Genomic DNA, 15,341 nt, shown 5'->3' on the forward strand with positions numbered 1-15,341 from the left:
TTAGGACCTAGGGTTCCAGATGAGTATTTCAAACTGACCCCTATAAGAGGAAAAGCTACAATTTTTTATCACTAAGAAAAATTTTCCTCGATTTCTTTCGCGTTATAGTTGAGGAAAGCGACCCCGAATCAGCTATCACGCTATAGGAATCGTGAGCAAATACACTAGTTTAGTATAAATCTACTAGTTGTTAAAAACTTAAAGACAAGTTCATCTTTCCATCATTTTTTTTACAACCGCATAATGTTCGACTACTTACTTCGGTTCACCCCCTATTTATTGCGCAATACATTGCGAATAACGGAGCATTTCTGATAGACCCTTTGTAGATTTATACTAATTGGAGTAAATCTTACCCTGAAGCAGCATAAACAGTTGAAATAAAACTTTGGTAGTGTAGATGAACATGAAAAGGTTTAAAACAAACAAAAGATGAACAAGGAGGGCTGAGGATGGTGAAGCTGTAAACAGATTGCAAATGATGAAAGGGAAAAGTTTAAGATGAAAACACCGAGGAGAAACATTACCTGGACAAGGTTATGTATGCAACTTCATCAGGTTTGCTGTTGACCAGTGACAAACCGACACCATCCAGTGACATGAAAATCTCCATAGTAACAACTTCAGAGTCACAACACTGAAATCATTAAAGGGACTGCAATAAATTTACGACATAAAAGAACATATTTTATTCGAAACTTTCAAAAGTTCCAAAAGCGATCTCTTTCATTTTTTGAAAGCAAGTGTATTTGAAATTATAAGATCCTCGCAGCTAAGAACACTACTGAAACGAGTAGTTGTAAATAGGACCTGAAATAGGACTCGTTTCAGTAGTGTTCTTAGCTGCGAGGATCTTATAATTTCATCTCTCCACCGCAGTGCAAATATGTGAATTTTCATATATCTAAAATCTTCATTCACTTGGATGTTTATTTGTACCCAATTCATTGACCAGCTCCCAGTTGGCTTGTTAGCTCAATTGGTAGAGCGCTGCACCGGTACCGCAGATGTCATGGGTTCAAATCCCGTGCGGGCCTGAATTTTTTTCAGGTCCTATTTACAACTACTCGTTTCAGTAGTGTTCTTAGCTGCGAGGATCTTATAATTTCATCTCTCCACCGCAGTGCAAATATGTGAATTTTCAAGTGTATTTGTTTCGTGATTACGAGAAAATGAGCTTGATTCTAATCCAGTTTCTAATACCTTCCGAGCCAGACAGGAAAGATTTTCATCATCTGCAAATATCAGCACCCTTTGCAGTCCGTCCATGACAGACACCCAGTAGATAGTCTTCTTAACCCTGTGTACCACCGGCCCATCCACAGTATCCCATTCCGCCTCATCTATTCCTACAGGTACAGCATTTGACGAGCCGCAAAACAATCCGCACGTGCTGTCTCTGTCTTCCAACTGATTTCGGTCATCTTTAACTGGTGGGGAGATTTCATCGAGTTCCATTCGAATTTCGCCGAAGCTGTCCTACAATTTTAAGTTAATTAGGCAAATACTCAGAATGGAGGGGGGAGGGGGTGTAAAAGGGAAATATGCACCGTTCAGCGAAATGTATAGAACTCTTGCCGATAAATGCCCTTCTACTGGACAATTCAATTTCAAATGGGTCGTTTCTTTGCTAGAAGTGAAGAACCTGGAAAAGAGCCTTTTGGAAATTCATCGGAGAGCTACCTTCGTAAGGCTGCTGAGTTACACTAAAATTTCTGAATGTTTCCTTAAGAATTTTAGCAGGTATTACAGAAAGATGCATGTTCCGCTCTTCTGAATAAATCTGCAAATCTCCAGTAAAGACACTGATACTGGATCACAACAACGCGATATATTAAAATCATTGCAAACAAAAATGGCATCAAATACGAGTAATTGTCGAAGACAGATACAAATAAAATTCAACGAAAACTGCTTTTTCTTGAGATCCTACCTCATCAACTTGAGCCTCAATTGGCTTATCTAAGCCCTTGAACGGTTTCCAGAGCAGTTTTCTTACACCTAATGGATCATCCCAAGTGTACAGGATCATCTGCTTAGAGTCAAGCAACGTCACCTGCCCACAGTCTCTGAAAGTTATTGGTACTCAATCAGGAGCAATTGCGAATTGAAGAAAAGTGACATTTGTTTCTTAAAAAATAGAGGTATCAGTAACACATTATCGCCCACCCACAGCACTTCAGTTAACCATTGTCTCAGTATGCATTGGAAGATATGAAAATCAGAGCAAAATGAAGAGGAAGGCGCTCCCCCATCTCACCCAAAATTTGCATTCGCAAAGAGAGGATCATTCTATATAAACATTTTTCCGCACTAGAATCGCATTGGTCTACAATACCAGGTTAGCTTTCAAAAATATGGACATAATCATATCATCTTACATACGTGCTGCCACTGAACTTACTTCTGATGAAACCGGATCGGAATATCGTCACACAGGTTTTCAATCCTGATTGTTGCAATTCCAGGCGAGTAAGGTGACACCACTACAGTTGTCACGGCTTCTTCGACCTCTCCATGAACGTCGACAGTGAGAGCCTGCCAATCCGGAATCCGAAGAACTGTCGTGTGCGATGAGTCGAAACTGAAAGGCTTCGAAATGAACTTTGACATCGTTGGCTTCAACACGATTGAACTGGACTTGTCATTGGGCCAAAATGGTTTGCTCTAAAAACGAGACCATAGGCAAACGGTTCTCAAATTTGTATTCTGGACTGACCATTACCGAAAAAAAGGTTTTGTAACATTTTGACAATTGATATAAACATTTTCAGTTCTACTCTAAATAAAGCCCCGGTGGCTCGAGGGGTAAATACCGCTATCCACTGGAAAGTTCTCTATCTCGGTGGATAACACAATACGGTTTGTTAACACTTGTGTATTGGGTGCCCCTGAATCTCATTCATACCAGCAGCAGGTAAATTTTCCCGGCTGAAGACGAAACTACAACGATTTCATCTCTCCATCTTCCAGTCATAAATTTTAAAAACGCAAAAATAGTTCAGTCTGCCATTTTTATTCGAATAAATGTATAGAAAGTTGTGATGGTGTGATTCACTTACTTCTCCTGGTTCCACAACAAACCACAAAGCCTTTCTGTCTATATTTTCAATAAAAGAGAACGAAATCTGCGAAGAAAAGGTTTAGAAGGTTATTAGTAATAAAGATTATTAACAAACTTAAATCTGTTTTCCATCTTTTTTATATACAATTCATAAAAAGCAAAACAAACTAAATAAACACAATCAAACAAAAAGAAATGCCGGTATAAACGATGAGTCGGGGAAGAGGGTACTTTCCTTCATGAGCTACCCATAAAGATATCTCCCGCCCCCAAGGATTTAGCTTCTAGGGTGTTTTGGCTCTCATAGCCAAAAGCAGACTGTATTGTTGCTGTGTTGTTGCTGTGTTGTTGCTGTGTTGTTGCTGTGTTGTTGCTGTGTTGTTGTTGTGTTGTTGCTGTGTTGTTGCCGTGTTGTTGCCGTGTTGTTGCTGTGTTGTTGGTGGGGGGAACTGGCCTTTAGTTAAGTATAGATTCTAACCACTTTTTTCATAACCAGGTAACCTTTTAAAGGCACCGTGTCCGCGCTCTATGAGCGCCATCCCCCAAATAAGCACCCACCCCTTGGCCACTATGTGAAACAAGCGCCCCTCTTAATTATGCTCCCCCCCTCCTTCCTTATTTTCTTACACTATAGGGATACAAAGAAACCCTGTTTCTATTGCCACTATATTTCTGACTTTCAAAGCTTTAAAAACAGTGGAATCAGTGTATGAGAATGGTTTCTTTTTCGTTAAGTCACTTCCAGTTTTTTCTATCTAGATATCAACTTCGCGTCTACGCAGACATTGTTTTAGTTTTAGTTTTTCTTTTAAATATTTAGCTAAAATAAAGTTAGTTTATTGAAAGGAAAATTGAACAAGCGCCCCCCTCGATTAAGCGCCCTCCCTCCAATAAGCGCCCCTTCTTAGCTGAAATTTTAAAGAAAGCGCCCGGGCGAGGTAATACGGAAGCTTTGTAAAGGGGCAATGAATGTCACATACCTCCGTGTTGTTAATGATGACGTATTTCGGGGTTAACGTCACAACCCTTGTCAGCCCTGTCCTGGACATTTCAATTTGTAGGATAAACTGAAACAATAAGACAAGGGGTATAAAACAAAATGAACGAACAAGGACTGAGACGAAAATAAATATGACTACGTCATTGACTGAGCGAGAGGTCAAGATATTATTTTTGGGCAGGTTCCCAGCTTTCTCTTCTCTATTCCTTTGTAACGTATCTGAGAGCAGGTTGAAGCATTATTCCTAACGGAAACAAGGAAGGTAATTCCGAGCCGATATGATGTAACTGTATCACTTGGAGAGCCAAATTCGGAACACAGAATTCATAAACATTGTTACACTGAATAAAGGTCGCTACATGTACCTCCAGTACTAACTCTAGTTATCTCACCTCAAACCTTTTTGAGTCACTTCCTTTGCATGTTACCTTTCCAGAATCTCCAACAGCGTCCAGAGAAAATTTGTTCGACCATGGATGTCCAGGCAGTCTGATCTTGGCCTGGGAAGACAAACAAACAAACAATAAAATAACTCCAGATTCAAGGACGGCAAACACGTCTTTTCCGAAGCAACTTTCACTTGTATTCTTGTCAACTCATGGCTGCTAACACACGATAACAAGGTAGGCAAACCAAAAGTTTCTCGATGTGCTGCCAAAACATTTGTTTTTGTGATCATTTTTCTTTTTTTTGTAACTTATCTATAGTTTCTGTCGACCGCAAAAGGCTTTTTAGAGGAAGCAGTATTTTTGCACGCTTAACTCCGAATTCAGTTGATGCTAAGAAATGAAGGGGTAAGTTTCTAAAGAAACTGTGGTGCTGCGTCGGTGGGAGAGTATAGCAGGTAATTTAGTGTTAACAACTGGGTTGAAAACGTAAATTAGCCACCGTAAAGAGTAAAAAAGCTGACGTTTCGAGCGTTAGCCCTTCGTCAATCGCTCTGACGAAGGGCTAACGCTCGAAACGTCAGCTTTTTTACTCTTTACGGTGGCTAATTTACGTTTTCAACCCAGTTGTTAACACTAAATTACCTGATGCTAAGAAAGCCCGTCATCATAACGCATAGCGGTATGCGCCAATGTGCCTATGCGCAGACAGTGCTCTGGTGTAAGACAACTATATTTCACACCTACCTTTCTATAGGTTTTTTCAGTGAAGTTAAAAAGAAGTGGATGTTGTTCTACAGCAGACTGACGATAAACTTGTTCACATCTTGACACCTTAACCAGAAGGAATTGATTTAAATTCAAGAAGTTATCCATCATTCCGGTAAATGTGTTTTTTGCTCAGTGTAGAGAGATTGGTTCATGGCTTCCACACTTGGGATAGGTAGGGGAATTACAAATATAAAACGGATGAAAAAGAAACAGATTCAAAATAAGAAAATTGAGGGTAACCAGCGTTTCCCGCGCGCGGCACCGTTTGCCTTGGATTAAAAATAGCTTTCGTCGACTTGTTCTTATCGTTGCACACTGGACATGAATTGTAACCAGCAACACTAGAAGGACAATGCATTGATAATAAGGAAAACACCAAAAAGCCGCTGGCTTCTTGTCCTCACCCTGTACTCCACATGGAGTCCAGTCTTGTTGATGAGCCAGAAGGGAGAGTAGATCAACAGCTCTCTTGTCCCTTGTTGGGGCATCGATTTCACTCCAAGCGACTAACAAAACAAAAACAAAACAAAAAAATACAACTTACCTTTGAAACTTTGACGACTCATTTTTTTAATGGAAGATTTCTTCTGAAGTTAACGTTACAAATTGCTAAATGTTACTATTCCCATACTTGTCTACGTCTATTTAAGCTTTACTAGAGTGTCGCGCAGTTTCAAACAGAGACGGACAAACAAGTTATATATGTCGATAGGCAAAACTCAGTTATACGCCTTTAACTTTAGAAAGATGGAATATAGAAAAGGGCATACCCACGTTTAAGGGTATATTAGAGAACTCATGCAGAGGCGATTTTGAGACGCTGCGGCAACTGGAAGAGTAATAAAACTAATTCTGGCGCGTTTTTACGCCGATGAATCGACCGTAGAGTCGTCGTTTTAGCACCTTAAACCAAATTATGCTGACCAAAAAGGCGTGGAGAGCCCTAGAAATGGAAACTTTTAACTTCAGGCTTCCGTTCGCGTTTGTGCTTGGCTCCATATTCAATAACGAAACACTTTTAAAGCTATCACACTCGAGCAAAAGTCTGGATGAAAGAAGTAAGGCAAGGTGGAGAAATACATTGTAACTTACCAATTCTTTGGAGGTGTCTCTCTGTGAACGCATAAGTAATTGACGGGATTTGTGTCGTTGTTTCTTGACAAAGATGTCTCCAACCCAATTGGCTTCTCCGTAATCTTTAAGCTTTGCATTGAAAATAAAAAAATTGAAAGTGTCATTATGCGAATGTCCTTGCATCGGATTTGTGCCCCATATATGCTTGCATAAATAAAAAAAGAACTATTAAATGAATGTTATAGCATTGGAACGAAAACAATTACAGTTTCAAATACGATGAAAAAAGCCTATAACTAAAATCGAATCTATAAAATTTGTACAGGCAATCAATTCATTTCGAGTACAATTTGATACAAACAAGCGCTCTTGGCCGATGAGCATGTTGAAATAACTGAATATAAATTATAAATTGATGATCAATTGATTTGATTCGATATTATTGAACAAGATGATCAGAAAAGACGAACATAAGCATTTTCACCCAAAATGAAAACCAAATACTTTTTAAAGTTATTGAAACGAATAATACTGTATTACCGTAACAGTTATTTTGCAATCATCTCCAGGACAAACATTGACAAAAGTTACTTTATCACCAGCACTGAGTACTTTGCCTTCTCCACCTCCCCCCTAGTGAAATAAAGAAAAATAGAAAAAATTTCTTAAATTATCTTCGTACACTTAAATTTTAATCTAAGATATTTGCAGTTTGATTATTCCTTACTATATTATGAAACCTAATCAAAAGTCAATACACCCATCAGTGGAGTTTTCGGTACCTGAACTGTATGAATATACTATCCCTCCTCTCAAGGGGAAATGCAGCGACTGCAATCACCCAAGTAACAAGCAACGGTGTGAGAAAGGGGTTTCTACATATTTGCGAGAAAATCGTTCGACAAACAGGTAAAAGACAGGAAGGTAAAGACAAGTTACATGTCAATCCCTTTTTACAGTTAAGGGTTAACACCATGCTTAAGGATAAGCTCAGTTGTCAGAGATTGTTTGTCGAGGTTTCCATATCCTCCCCATTGCCAAAGATACGCTAGATACGTAAAAACAGGAAACCACGGAGCAGTTTTCAGTTAAGTGTTGAAAAACCAAAACCAGATAAAGTCATCATCCACTAATGCGAACTCAAAGTGAAAACAAGTCAACCGCGGAACGACGAGGTGACCAAGTCGTGATTTGTTTTAGTAGAGAATCTAATTGGTTGAGAGATGTGCCCGTGTTTTCTGGACCAATCACTGAGCCAAACCTGGATTAATTTCAACACTCCATCGAACATAGCCCTAAAATACCTTCCCCGAGAGGACTTTCCCTATTGGTCACAAAGGTTTTGATAGTAGCAGGGATTATTAACAAAACGATTACCTACCTCTGTTGATAAGACTAGCTCAAATGGAAGTTTATTTTGCACGACTAAGGGAGGGTACAAATGGATCACATGATGGGGAGAGTCGTCACTAGTTGGCAGTTTGTTCAAGCTGTCTGTTAAACAAAGGGCCTGGAGACAAAAACAGTAAATTTAGATCTTACATGCAAGCTAGAAGATCTATTTTAAATACTCCCATCAAACAGAACTGTACCTTGATGAAAAAAGGGGAGGAAGACTCTGAAGTTATCGTTGACGAACAAGACAATACGTGAGACGGCTCTCCTGTGGAAAACTTTCTCCACGATATCGAGGAAGATGAGATATCAAAACTGAAATAAAAACAAATCACCACATTTCATCCAAAACATTCAGTTCGAATGATAAAATTTGATTGCTCCTTTTTCTCTTTCATGTACTTGGAGTCAAAAAAGACGAATGCACTGTAGTGGTTTCTTTGAAAAACATAGCCTTGTCAAGAACACAAAGGTCAAAATCTAAAACCGTTTTCAGGCAGAAACTATGCACAGAACGTCATCTCTGAGGCAGTACACAACAATGTAGCTGATACGGGGCGAGGTTGGGGCGGAGACAGCATTTCCCCACGTCCGAAAGCATGGGAACTACGACTCCAGAATGAGCTCAGAAGACAATATGATGCAGTTATGTCGCATGAAATGATTGAAGAGAATAATTATCTACAACAAAGTTTGAATGTATTTTGGCGGTAAGGTTAATTATGTTCCAGTTTAGGTTGTACTTCGCACTCCGATACGTTTTGCAGAAGTTTTCCCTTACAAATCCACAACGGAGAAATATGGAAAAACACGAAATAATTCTGAAAGATAATTCTGCTACTTTGCTGAGCTAAAGGACCTAACTTACTCAGTACCACCAGGTTTAAAGAAAAGCTCTTCGTTGTAAGCCGTATGTAAAGGCACATTCTGCACACCACCAGATTCCACGCTGAAGAGTTTGAAAGGATGGTCTTCTCCCGATTCTAATGAATCTCGTCTCTTAACGAAAATATCCACTGGGACATGAAGGTGGTTTTGGATCTACGAGAGAATTTCACAGGCTTCTATTAAACGATTAAGATTGCAATACAAGACTCGAATAAATGTCCCGGCTGACCCCGGTCAAGTTATCCGGTCAAACGTATTTTTGCTCGGACGCAACCCATTTTTGGCCAGACAAATATTCATTACGTCACATCGCAACAAATTCCACCCCCCCCCCCCCTCACATAGAATAAACATATTGAACCAGAGATAGTTTGTTGATCGGCCACTATTTTGAACCCTGCAGCAGCTCAATGTTAGAGAACCAACCAAAATGGGGAGGGTAATATTTGCAGATGTTTAATGTACTCAGATGATCCGCGAGGCAAGTAATTTTCGAATTTCCTGCAATTATTACACACATTCACGGCAATAATGACCACGACACTAGAAAGAGTTTATGATGACATCAAATATATATTTCGATAAAGATGATTAAACACGGTGGACACCTTTTAGGTGGGTTAAAGTTTTGGTGAGAAAACACAATAGACATCTTACCCGCAGTGGTGACCTAATAGTGACTGTTTTACGACCGCGCTTTATATCTACTTGAACAACGACATACCACTTGTGTTTTGCCTGAAAACAAAATGAAAACAAAATTAATAAAACTCAGGACTCAGTGGGACCTACTTTCGTAGCCACCAATTGGTGATGTAAAATCATAAAATGTTTGGCAGAGATTGAAAGTTAATTCCGGCGTCAGAAAAATACTGAAATTTATCGAAGAAAAACTGGGGAAAAAAAGGCTAGCGTTCGTTTTTTGAAGTACATAGAATATCTCCAGGCTAAATACAAAGACAACCAAGGATGAAGAGGAAATTTTCTAGAGAGAATTAACAACATTCTATGCATACACTTATCTCACTTAAACTTTAGACCACAAACTCTACGTAAAAGCGACTTTATCTAAAAATTTACTCGCCAACATTTTTTTCTACTTGCCATGGCGACCAAAAAGGTCGCACCTTGAAGAACGGTAACCGCGAAGCGCGAAGCGCGTGGGCCATAAATCCGTGTGGGAAAAACGAGCCTCCGTAACTTACAGTGCGGACCGAGAAAACTAGGTTAGTAAGTCATTTATTATATCTCTGGTTTCAAATAGATGGGGGATATTCAATTTACACAAACTTTTGAAATTAGCGGGCCGTACAGTGAAATACAGCCCGCCGAATTGGCCAAAATAATGGGGGTTTCGTAAATAAACTTAGTTTCGCAAGCTGTCATACAACGCTGTTATCCTAATTACCTCACACAACGGTGCATCTCGTGGAGAAAGCTCGTGCAGGAACGATCCAGAGCGACTAACGGAGATGACATTCATATGGTAAAACCCATCCACCTAGCGAAAATAAGTTTCAGTTAGAAGAAGAAGATGAAGATGGATTGGCCATATTCACCAAATGCCATCCTTAGCCCTGCCCAAAGGTGCATGCCTCCGATGGACTCCCTTAGGCCTCCTCAAAGAAACTTGAAAGAGAGGCGTAGGAAGGGAAAAGAGGCACAGGGGCTGGACACGAGGGCACCTTACCTTAACCGACAGGTAACCGACAGAAATTAATGGTGTTCTCTGCCCGAGGCCTTAAGTGCATAGACGCATGAAGAGAATAAATTAACTGTCTAAATGAAACTTTAGATAAGAAAGGGTTTCACCGTCACCACAGACTAATAAATGTGGATATGTTTTGTTGTTCGAGGTTAACTTGTCCTGAATCAGTGGTTGAAGTGAGTGCTTGACTCAACTTTGTTGAACACGAGCAATTATAAGTCATTTTATTTAAACCAGGGCACACTGTTTAAGTATATCTATTAAAACTTTAAGATCGCAACAACAATAAAATAAGGTTAACACATTTATAATAGACTTTTGAGACTATGAACAAGCAACAAAGACTGAAAAGAGGAAAGAAGGTAACTTACAGTTAAAGAGATAATGTTGTCATCGTACGTAGCATCATCAGAGCCGAACTTTCCTCTGCGCTTGTCCTTGTTTTTTCTTTCATGATGAGGTGAAAGCAACCCACCAACCAAAGAACCGATGTTGGCAATTGCATGACCCACTTGCGTTTCGGCAAGACCTGTAGCGAAAAAAGGTTTTACATTTCAGTCAACTTTTTTCGGACACATTTCAAATGTGTGATATCATAAAATACAATTTCAAAAAACCTCAGAGTAGAATGATACGCAAAGATTTCTTTGCGTGATTTGGATAAACTCTTCTCTTAATTTTTGACCACAAAGTATTCTGCATGGCGGCTTTCATATTTCTCATTCACTTAAGTTGTTTAAAACTTATTAGACTGTACTCTTTCCTTAGAGTTCATTTTCAAACAATTTTTTTTGCGATAATAATGATAAAACACTTTCGCGGCGAGCATTCAATTTACATGTAAACAAGAGACCCCAATAAATACAGCTGAAAAAAATTGAAAAAAAAAAAAACAATAAAGCAGATGACATTTAAGTAAATCTCAAAAAGAGTTCGATTCTATTTCTTCGGAAAAAACCAAAAAAAAAGAAAGCTATCTAGGAATGTTGCCGTGGGATCCTATGGTCGCTTTTTTGTAAGATTGAAGCCTCTCCATATTTAGTGTTTTTTACTTTGTTACTTGCACTCGGGTCACTCACTGTCTTCCCCTTCACGTTCTTCAAGGTGTGGTAGAGCATTTAACGTTTCCTCTTCGCTTTCCTTCCTAACTTTGACCTTATCTCGCTCTGAGGACAATTCAGTGCGTGTTTGTTGGGTATCAGTGTTTCCATCCGTCTGCGTCGTGACTGAATCAAGAGAAAGACCCTTCCTTAAAGCAGGTTTTTTCCTAAATTCTTCTGGGCCGATTTGGAAAGAAACTGCACCCTGAAGGGACAATTTACGCTGCCTGATGGCATCGAGAGTCACCGGATCAGATGAGGTTCTTTTCCTTCGTATTTTGTAGAGTTTCTCCCTGAGGCGATTAAATACTGGCTCGGTTATTGAACGCACAAAATCGTCACGTGGATATCGTTGTGTCTTATTGGCTAGGTCTACAGCGACATCTGCAAGGCCAGAATTCCCTATGGCTGGCAGTTTCGGAATTCTCTGACGTACGGTTAACTGTTCCGTATCTGAGACCTAATGGTAAAAAAAGACAATTGGCAAGAAAAATGAGATGCTTTAGCTAGAACATACAACAAACACCAGACATTTGGCTCATCCTAATAAGAAAAATTCACATAAACTTAGATTAGGACGTTTTAGGAAAATCCACGAGCCATGTTACCCATGTTGTCCACATACGAGATTAACTAGCGTACCTGCCAGAATTTATCAGAGAGTTAACCGGTCCTAAACTATTTTACACGATTGTAGAGAGCCACCACGAAAAGAAAGCATCTTACCCGACAAACAAAGACCCTGGCCAACCATGTAGAAACACAGAGCTCGTAGGCGGTAAAAGAGAAAATATGGTAGTAAGTGCTCTATCTGAATAGCACATACCTGAAGCTTATGGCTCACTGTCACTGCCGCATGGATTCCAAGCTAAAAAAGTGTGCACCTATTAGCTAATTTATATTTGAATATCTCGCCAACCAAACTAACTTATTTTAAATAATTATAAACAAATTAATTAGATCGAGTAGTCTGATCGCCCAGGAGAGGGTAGTCCTTATAAGAACCGTTGAAGGTAGAAGTGACTGACGTTTCGACAACCTGAGCGGAAATTATCCTAAGCGGATCAGTCGAGTCATCTCTACTGTTATGATGACTTCCGCCGTTCTTCTCAGAACTAACCTCACTAGATCAGTAGACTACAGGATAAAACGTCACCCCTGGGTTGAAACCATTTACTGCAAATACAAATTACCTCTAATTTTGAGGCGCTCTTAATTCCTGTTAACAACTGAGAAGCGGATGTCCGCTAAAACAGGTTTCACTACCGCTAAATACGATGTAAAGCAAACGTCTTCTAAAAATAACGACAAGAATGGAGACCGTTGTCGTTTTACAGCACACCTCGTTATGGATGACAAAGGTTGCCAGAGGAACTGTTCTCAGTTTCTTCGTTCTATCAATCGTCCATAGCTGAGAAAGTAAAAAGACAAAGACTCCAATAGTATCAACTACGCTGACATCAACAAAGAAAGAAAAGTAACTTTACATCATGTACTAATCCAGAACCTCTAAGGCTTACAATAAAAAAAAACGCCCAAAATATTGACAATCGTTCATAGAAAAAAAATGAAAAATAATCCCAACACCACAAACGTATCTCTGCCGAGTTCAGAATAGCGCCCTTATTCTGTATTTATCACAAGTTAGAGCTGTTGAAGGCTGTCGTATTTACCCGCCAAATTAACGCAAGTTTGCGCGTGTTGATTCAATTAGAACTGGCAGTCTTACTCGCTTTAGAATATAAAGGTCTCTAATACCTCGCTCAGCTCAGATAGAATTTGTACAGCTGTAGAAGTAACGGTCAATTGCATAACATCATGTGAACTGATGACCATGTACATGGCTTGCGTCGGCTTGTCATCATGGTCAGCGGAAGGAGCCCCGACTCCATCCTGCGGCGCATCAACCACATCTATGGCACTGTCGCTCTCAATCTCCAAAGACGGGTCCATGAATGCTGTCTGGGTGGACTGGATGAACGTAGTCAAGGCCCCGTTGAAATCAAGATCACCTTCATCGTCAGTTGCTGGGCCGGTTATTCGTGGACGACGCTTTTGTTTCCTTCTTGGCCTGCAACGATAGATAAATTTTTTTCATCGCAGAAAGTGAAACATTTCCTTCGAGATGAACATTAGAGATAGCTGTCACAAATTATATTTACGTGCAAATGTGTCTAAAACAGCACTAATCTCCCATGTCACTTTGGCAACAACTTTCAACGAAAACGAATTCCCGAGAAAACTGACTTTTGGTACACAGATCCCAAAAATGGACTGGGGCTACAGAAAACCTTCCACGGACCCCTATTTTTGCACACCAGAAAGGTGTGCTACTTTCCACGATATGTGCTTATCAATCACAAAATTGTACCATGTTCGCCGTTCTGAAGACAAACGCCGTTTCCTTCTGAATGAAGATCTCTTTTCAGCCAAAGAGCGCAGACCAGAGTCTGTCGCATCTCCAGTTTGGTGAGCGTTCGTAACATCTCGCGGGGTACCGTCACACAATTCTGAATCTTTCGGGGAGAAACTTGAAACGTATCCATCGGCAAGGAAAAACTACACGGAGAAAAAGCGTTCGCTTACATTTTTGCAACAAAAAGTAATGGTCTTTCTACACGTTTGTTTACTCTTTTGCGAGAAAGTGGCCCACAACACTGCTCGGTCTCCCAAGAATAAACTGACTAGGTGAGTCGAGACTCTTCATGGATAGGATATTGGTGCATCATAGGTCTTGCTGTGATTCTTATAACCTAAATACTTGAGTCAGGGGTGATATAGTTAGGAGAAATGCTCAAGTTATCCTGGAGTTTTAAGGGTTAACAACATGGTCATTGCAAGCAGGAACACATCTAACTATCACCTTCAGTTGCACTTCCCACATGGTTTTCTGGTCTTCGACTACAACCGGCTCCAACAGTGGCTCCCAAACAGCAAGACACTCATTGTAGTAACAAACCTGTGCTGCTACATCTGCTTCAACTTTTAGCTGTTTTACAAGTGAAAAAGTAAAATAATGTTACAAGGGTTTCATTACAAACTTGTGACCGGCGGTGTACCGCCGCCTATAAGAACTCTTACTGCCATCTGTTGAGCCTGCGCAGACCCTCGTGTTTGGGTTTCGTTTTCGCCTTTCGGTTCGTTTCCGGGCACAGCTGCTTATTACTCCATTGGCAGCCCCTTAGGGATAAAGTCATTGAAACCCCTGAAGTTATCACACAGAGATTAAATGATCCAGTTACATTTTGAGCTCGCCTTTATTACATTGAATCCCACAAAACTCTTTAACAAGGGGGTCAAACATCAAAGCTGATAAGGATATGGTTCATCTCAGCTTCACATATTCTTTAACTTACCTGAGCAGACCAATCAAACACTTTGCCTGTCGCGCATGAGCGAATCAACAGCAGAGGAATATGGGCACCTTCAACCTCATTCACCAACACCAGTTGAACTTCTTTAATTGTCAAGCTGAGCTGAAAGTAAAAATGAACGTACATATAAATTTAGTTTTGAATATGTAAAAGCGCCATTCAGAATGTGCATTCCCTCTTAGGCATCAACCCTTTAACTCCTGGAAGAGATTAACATGGACCTTCTCCCTATAATATCAATGCATTCTCTTGCAAACAGGTATTGAGAAAACTTCAACTTATCAGGTAGAAGTTGTTGCCTTGATCTAACATTGAATTCTCATTACTGATTTACAAGGAAATGTGTAGGAGCTAGAGGGGAGAATTAGTAATCAGATCTTGGGAGTTAAAGGGTTAGAGTCAAGATAAGTTTAGGTAAGATTACAGTAGACATACTAACCTTGTCACCAGACGCTCTCCTTGTCACCAACTTGGGTTTGGCGTCTTCAATCGCTACAGAATAGAAATTGGAGTAAAATTTATCACATTTCTTTTTCACATACAAATATGTTAAAGAATTTTTGACTATAGCCTCTACCTCT

General features: G+C 39.9%; 1 protein-coding gene across 4 annotated transcripts in view; it reads right to left on the bottom strand.

Moving 5' to 3' along the window:
* Positions 1 to 15,341, bottom strand: part of LOC113678885 (intermembrane lipid transfer protein VPS13C) — a 60,955-nt gene that overhangs the window by 11,616 nt on the left and 33,998 nt on the right. For all 4 annotated transcript variants that reach the window (XM_089181010.1, XM_089181009.1, XM_089181007.1 and 1 more), the window contains 25 exons: positions 15,200 to 15,252; positions 14,743 to 14,862; positions 14,250 to 14,375; positions 13,758 to 13,945; positions 13,145 to 13,457; positions 12,729 to 12,797; positions 12,213 to 12,254; positions 11,366 to 11,846; positions 10,658 to 10,815; positions 9,987 to 10,079; positions 9,236 to 9,316; positions 8,559 to 8,731; positions 7,888 to 8,005; positions 7,677 to 7,805; positions 6,836 to 6,928; positions 6,314 to 6,424; positions 5,626 to 5,727; positions 5,198 to 5,284; positions 4,457 to 4,564; positions 4,045 to 4,131; positions 3,063 to 3,128; positions 2,405 to 2,667; positions 1,934 to 2,069; positions 1,204 to 1,479; positions 528 to 637 (listed from right to left, as the gene is read on the bottom strand). In XM_089181010.1, coding sequence (XP_089037136.1) covers positions 528 to 637; positions 1,204 to 1,479; positions 1,934 to 2,069; positions 2,405 to 2,667; positions 3,063 to 3,128; positions 4,045 to 4,131; positions 4,457 to 4,564; positions 5,198 to 5,284; positions 5,626 to 5,727; positions 6,314 to 6,424; positions 6,836 to 6,928; positions 7,677 to 7,805; positions 7,888 to 8,005; positions 8,559 to 8,731; positions 9,236 to 9,316; positions 9,987 to 10,079; positions 10,658 to 10,815; positions 11,366 to 11,846; positions 12,213 to 12,254; positions 12,729 to 12,797; positions 13,145 to 13,457; positions 13,758 to 13,945; positions 14,250 to 14,375; positions 14,743 to 14,862; positions 15,200 to 15,252 — 3,583 coding nt within the window. The remainder of the gene's footprint in view (positions 1 to 527; positions 638 to 1,203; positions 1,480 to 1,933; positions 2,070 to 2,404; positions 2,668 to 3,062; positions 3,129 to 4,044; positions 4,132 to 4,456; positions 4,565 to 5,197; positions 5,285 to 5,625; positions 5,728 to 6,313; positions 6,425 to 6,835; positions 6,929 to 7,676; positions 7,806 to 7,887; positions 8,006 to 8,558; positions 8,732 to 9,235; positions 9,317 to 9,986; positions 10,080 to 10,657; positions 10,816 to 11,365; positions 11,847 to 12,212; positions 12,255 to 12,728; positions 12,798 to 13,144; positions 13,458 to 13,757; positions 13,946 to 14,249; positions 14,376 to 14,742; positions 14,863 to 15,199; positions 15,253 to 15,341) is intronic.

This window comes from Pocillopora damicornis, chromosome 8, assembly GCF_964200805.1.
Source record: "Pocillopora damicornis chromosome 8, jaPocDami1.2, whole genome shotgun sequence".
Lineage (NCBI taxonomy): Eukaryota > Metazoa > Cnidaria > Anthozoa > Scleractinia > Pocilloporidae > Pocillopora > Pocillopora damicornis.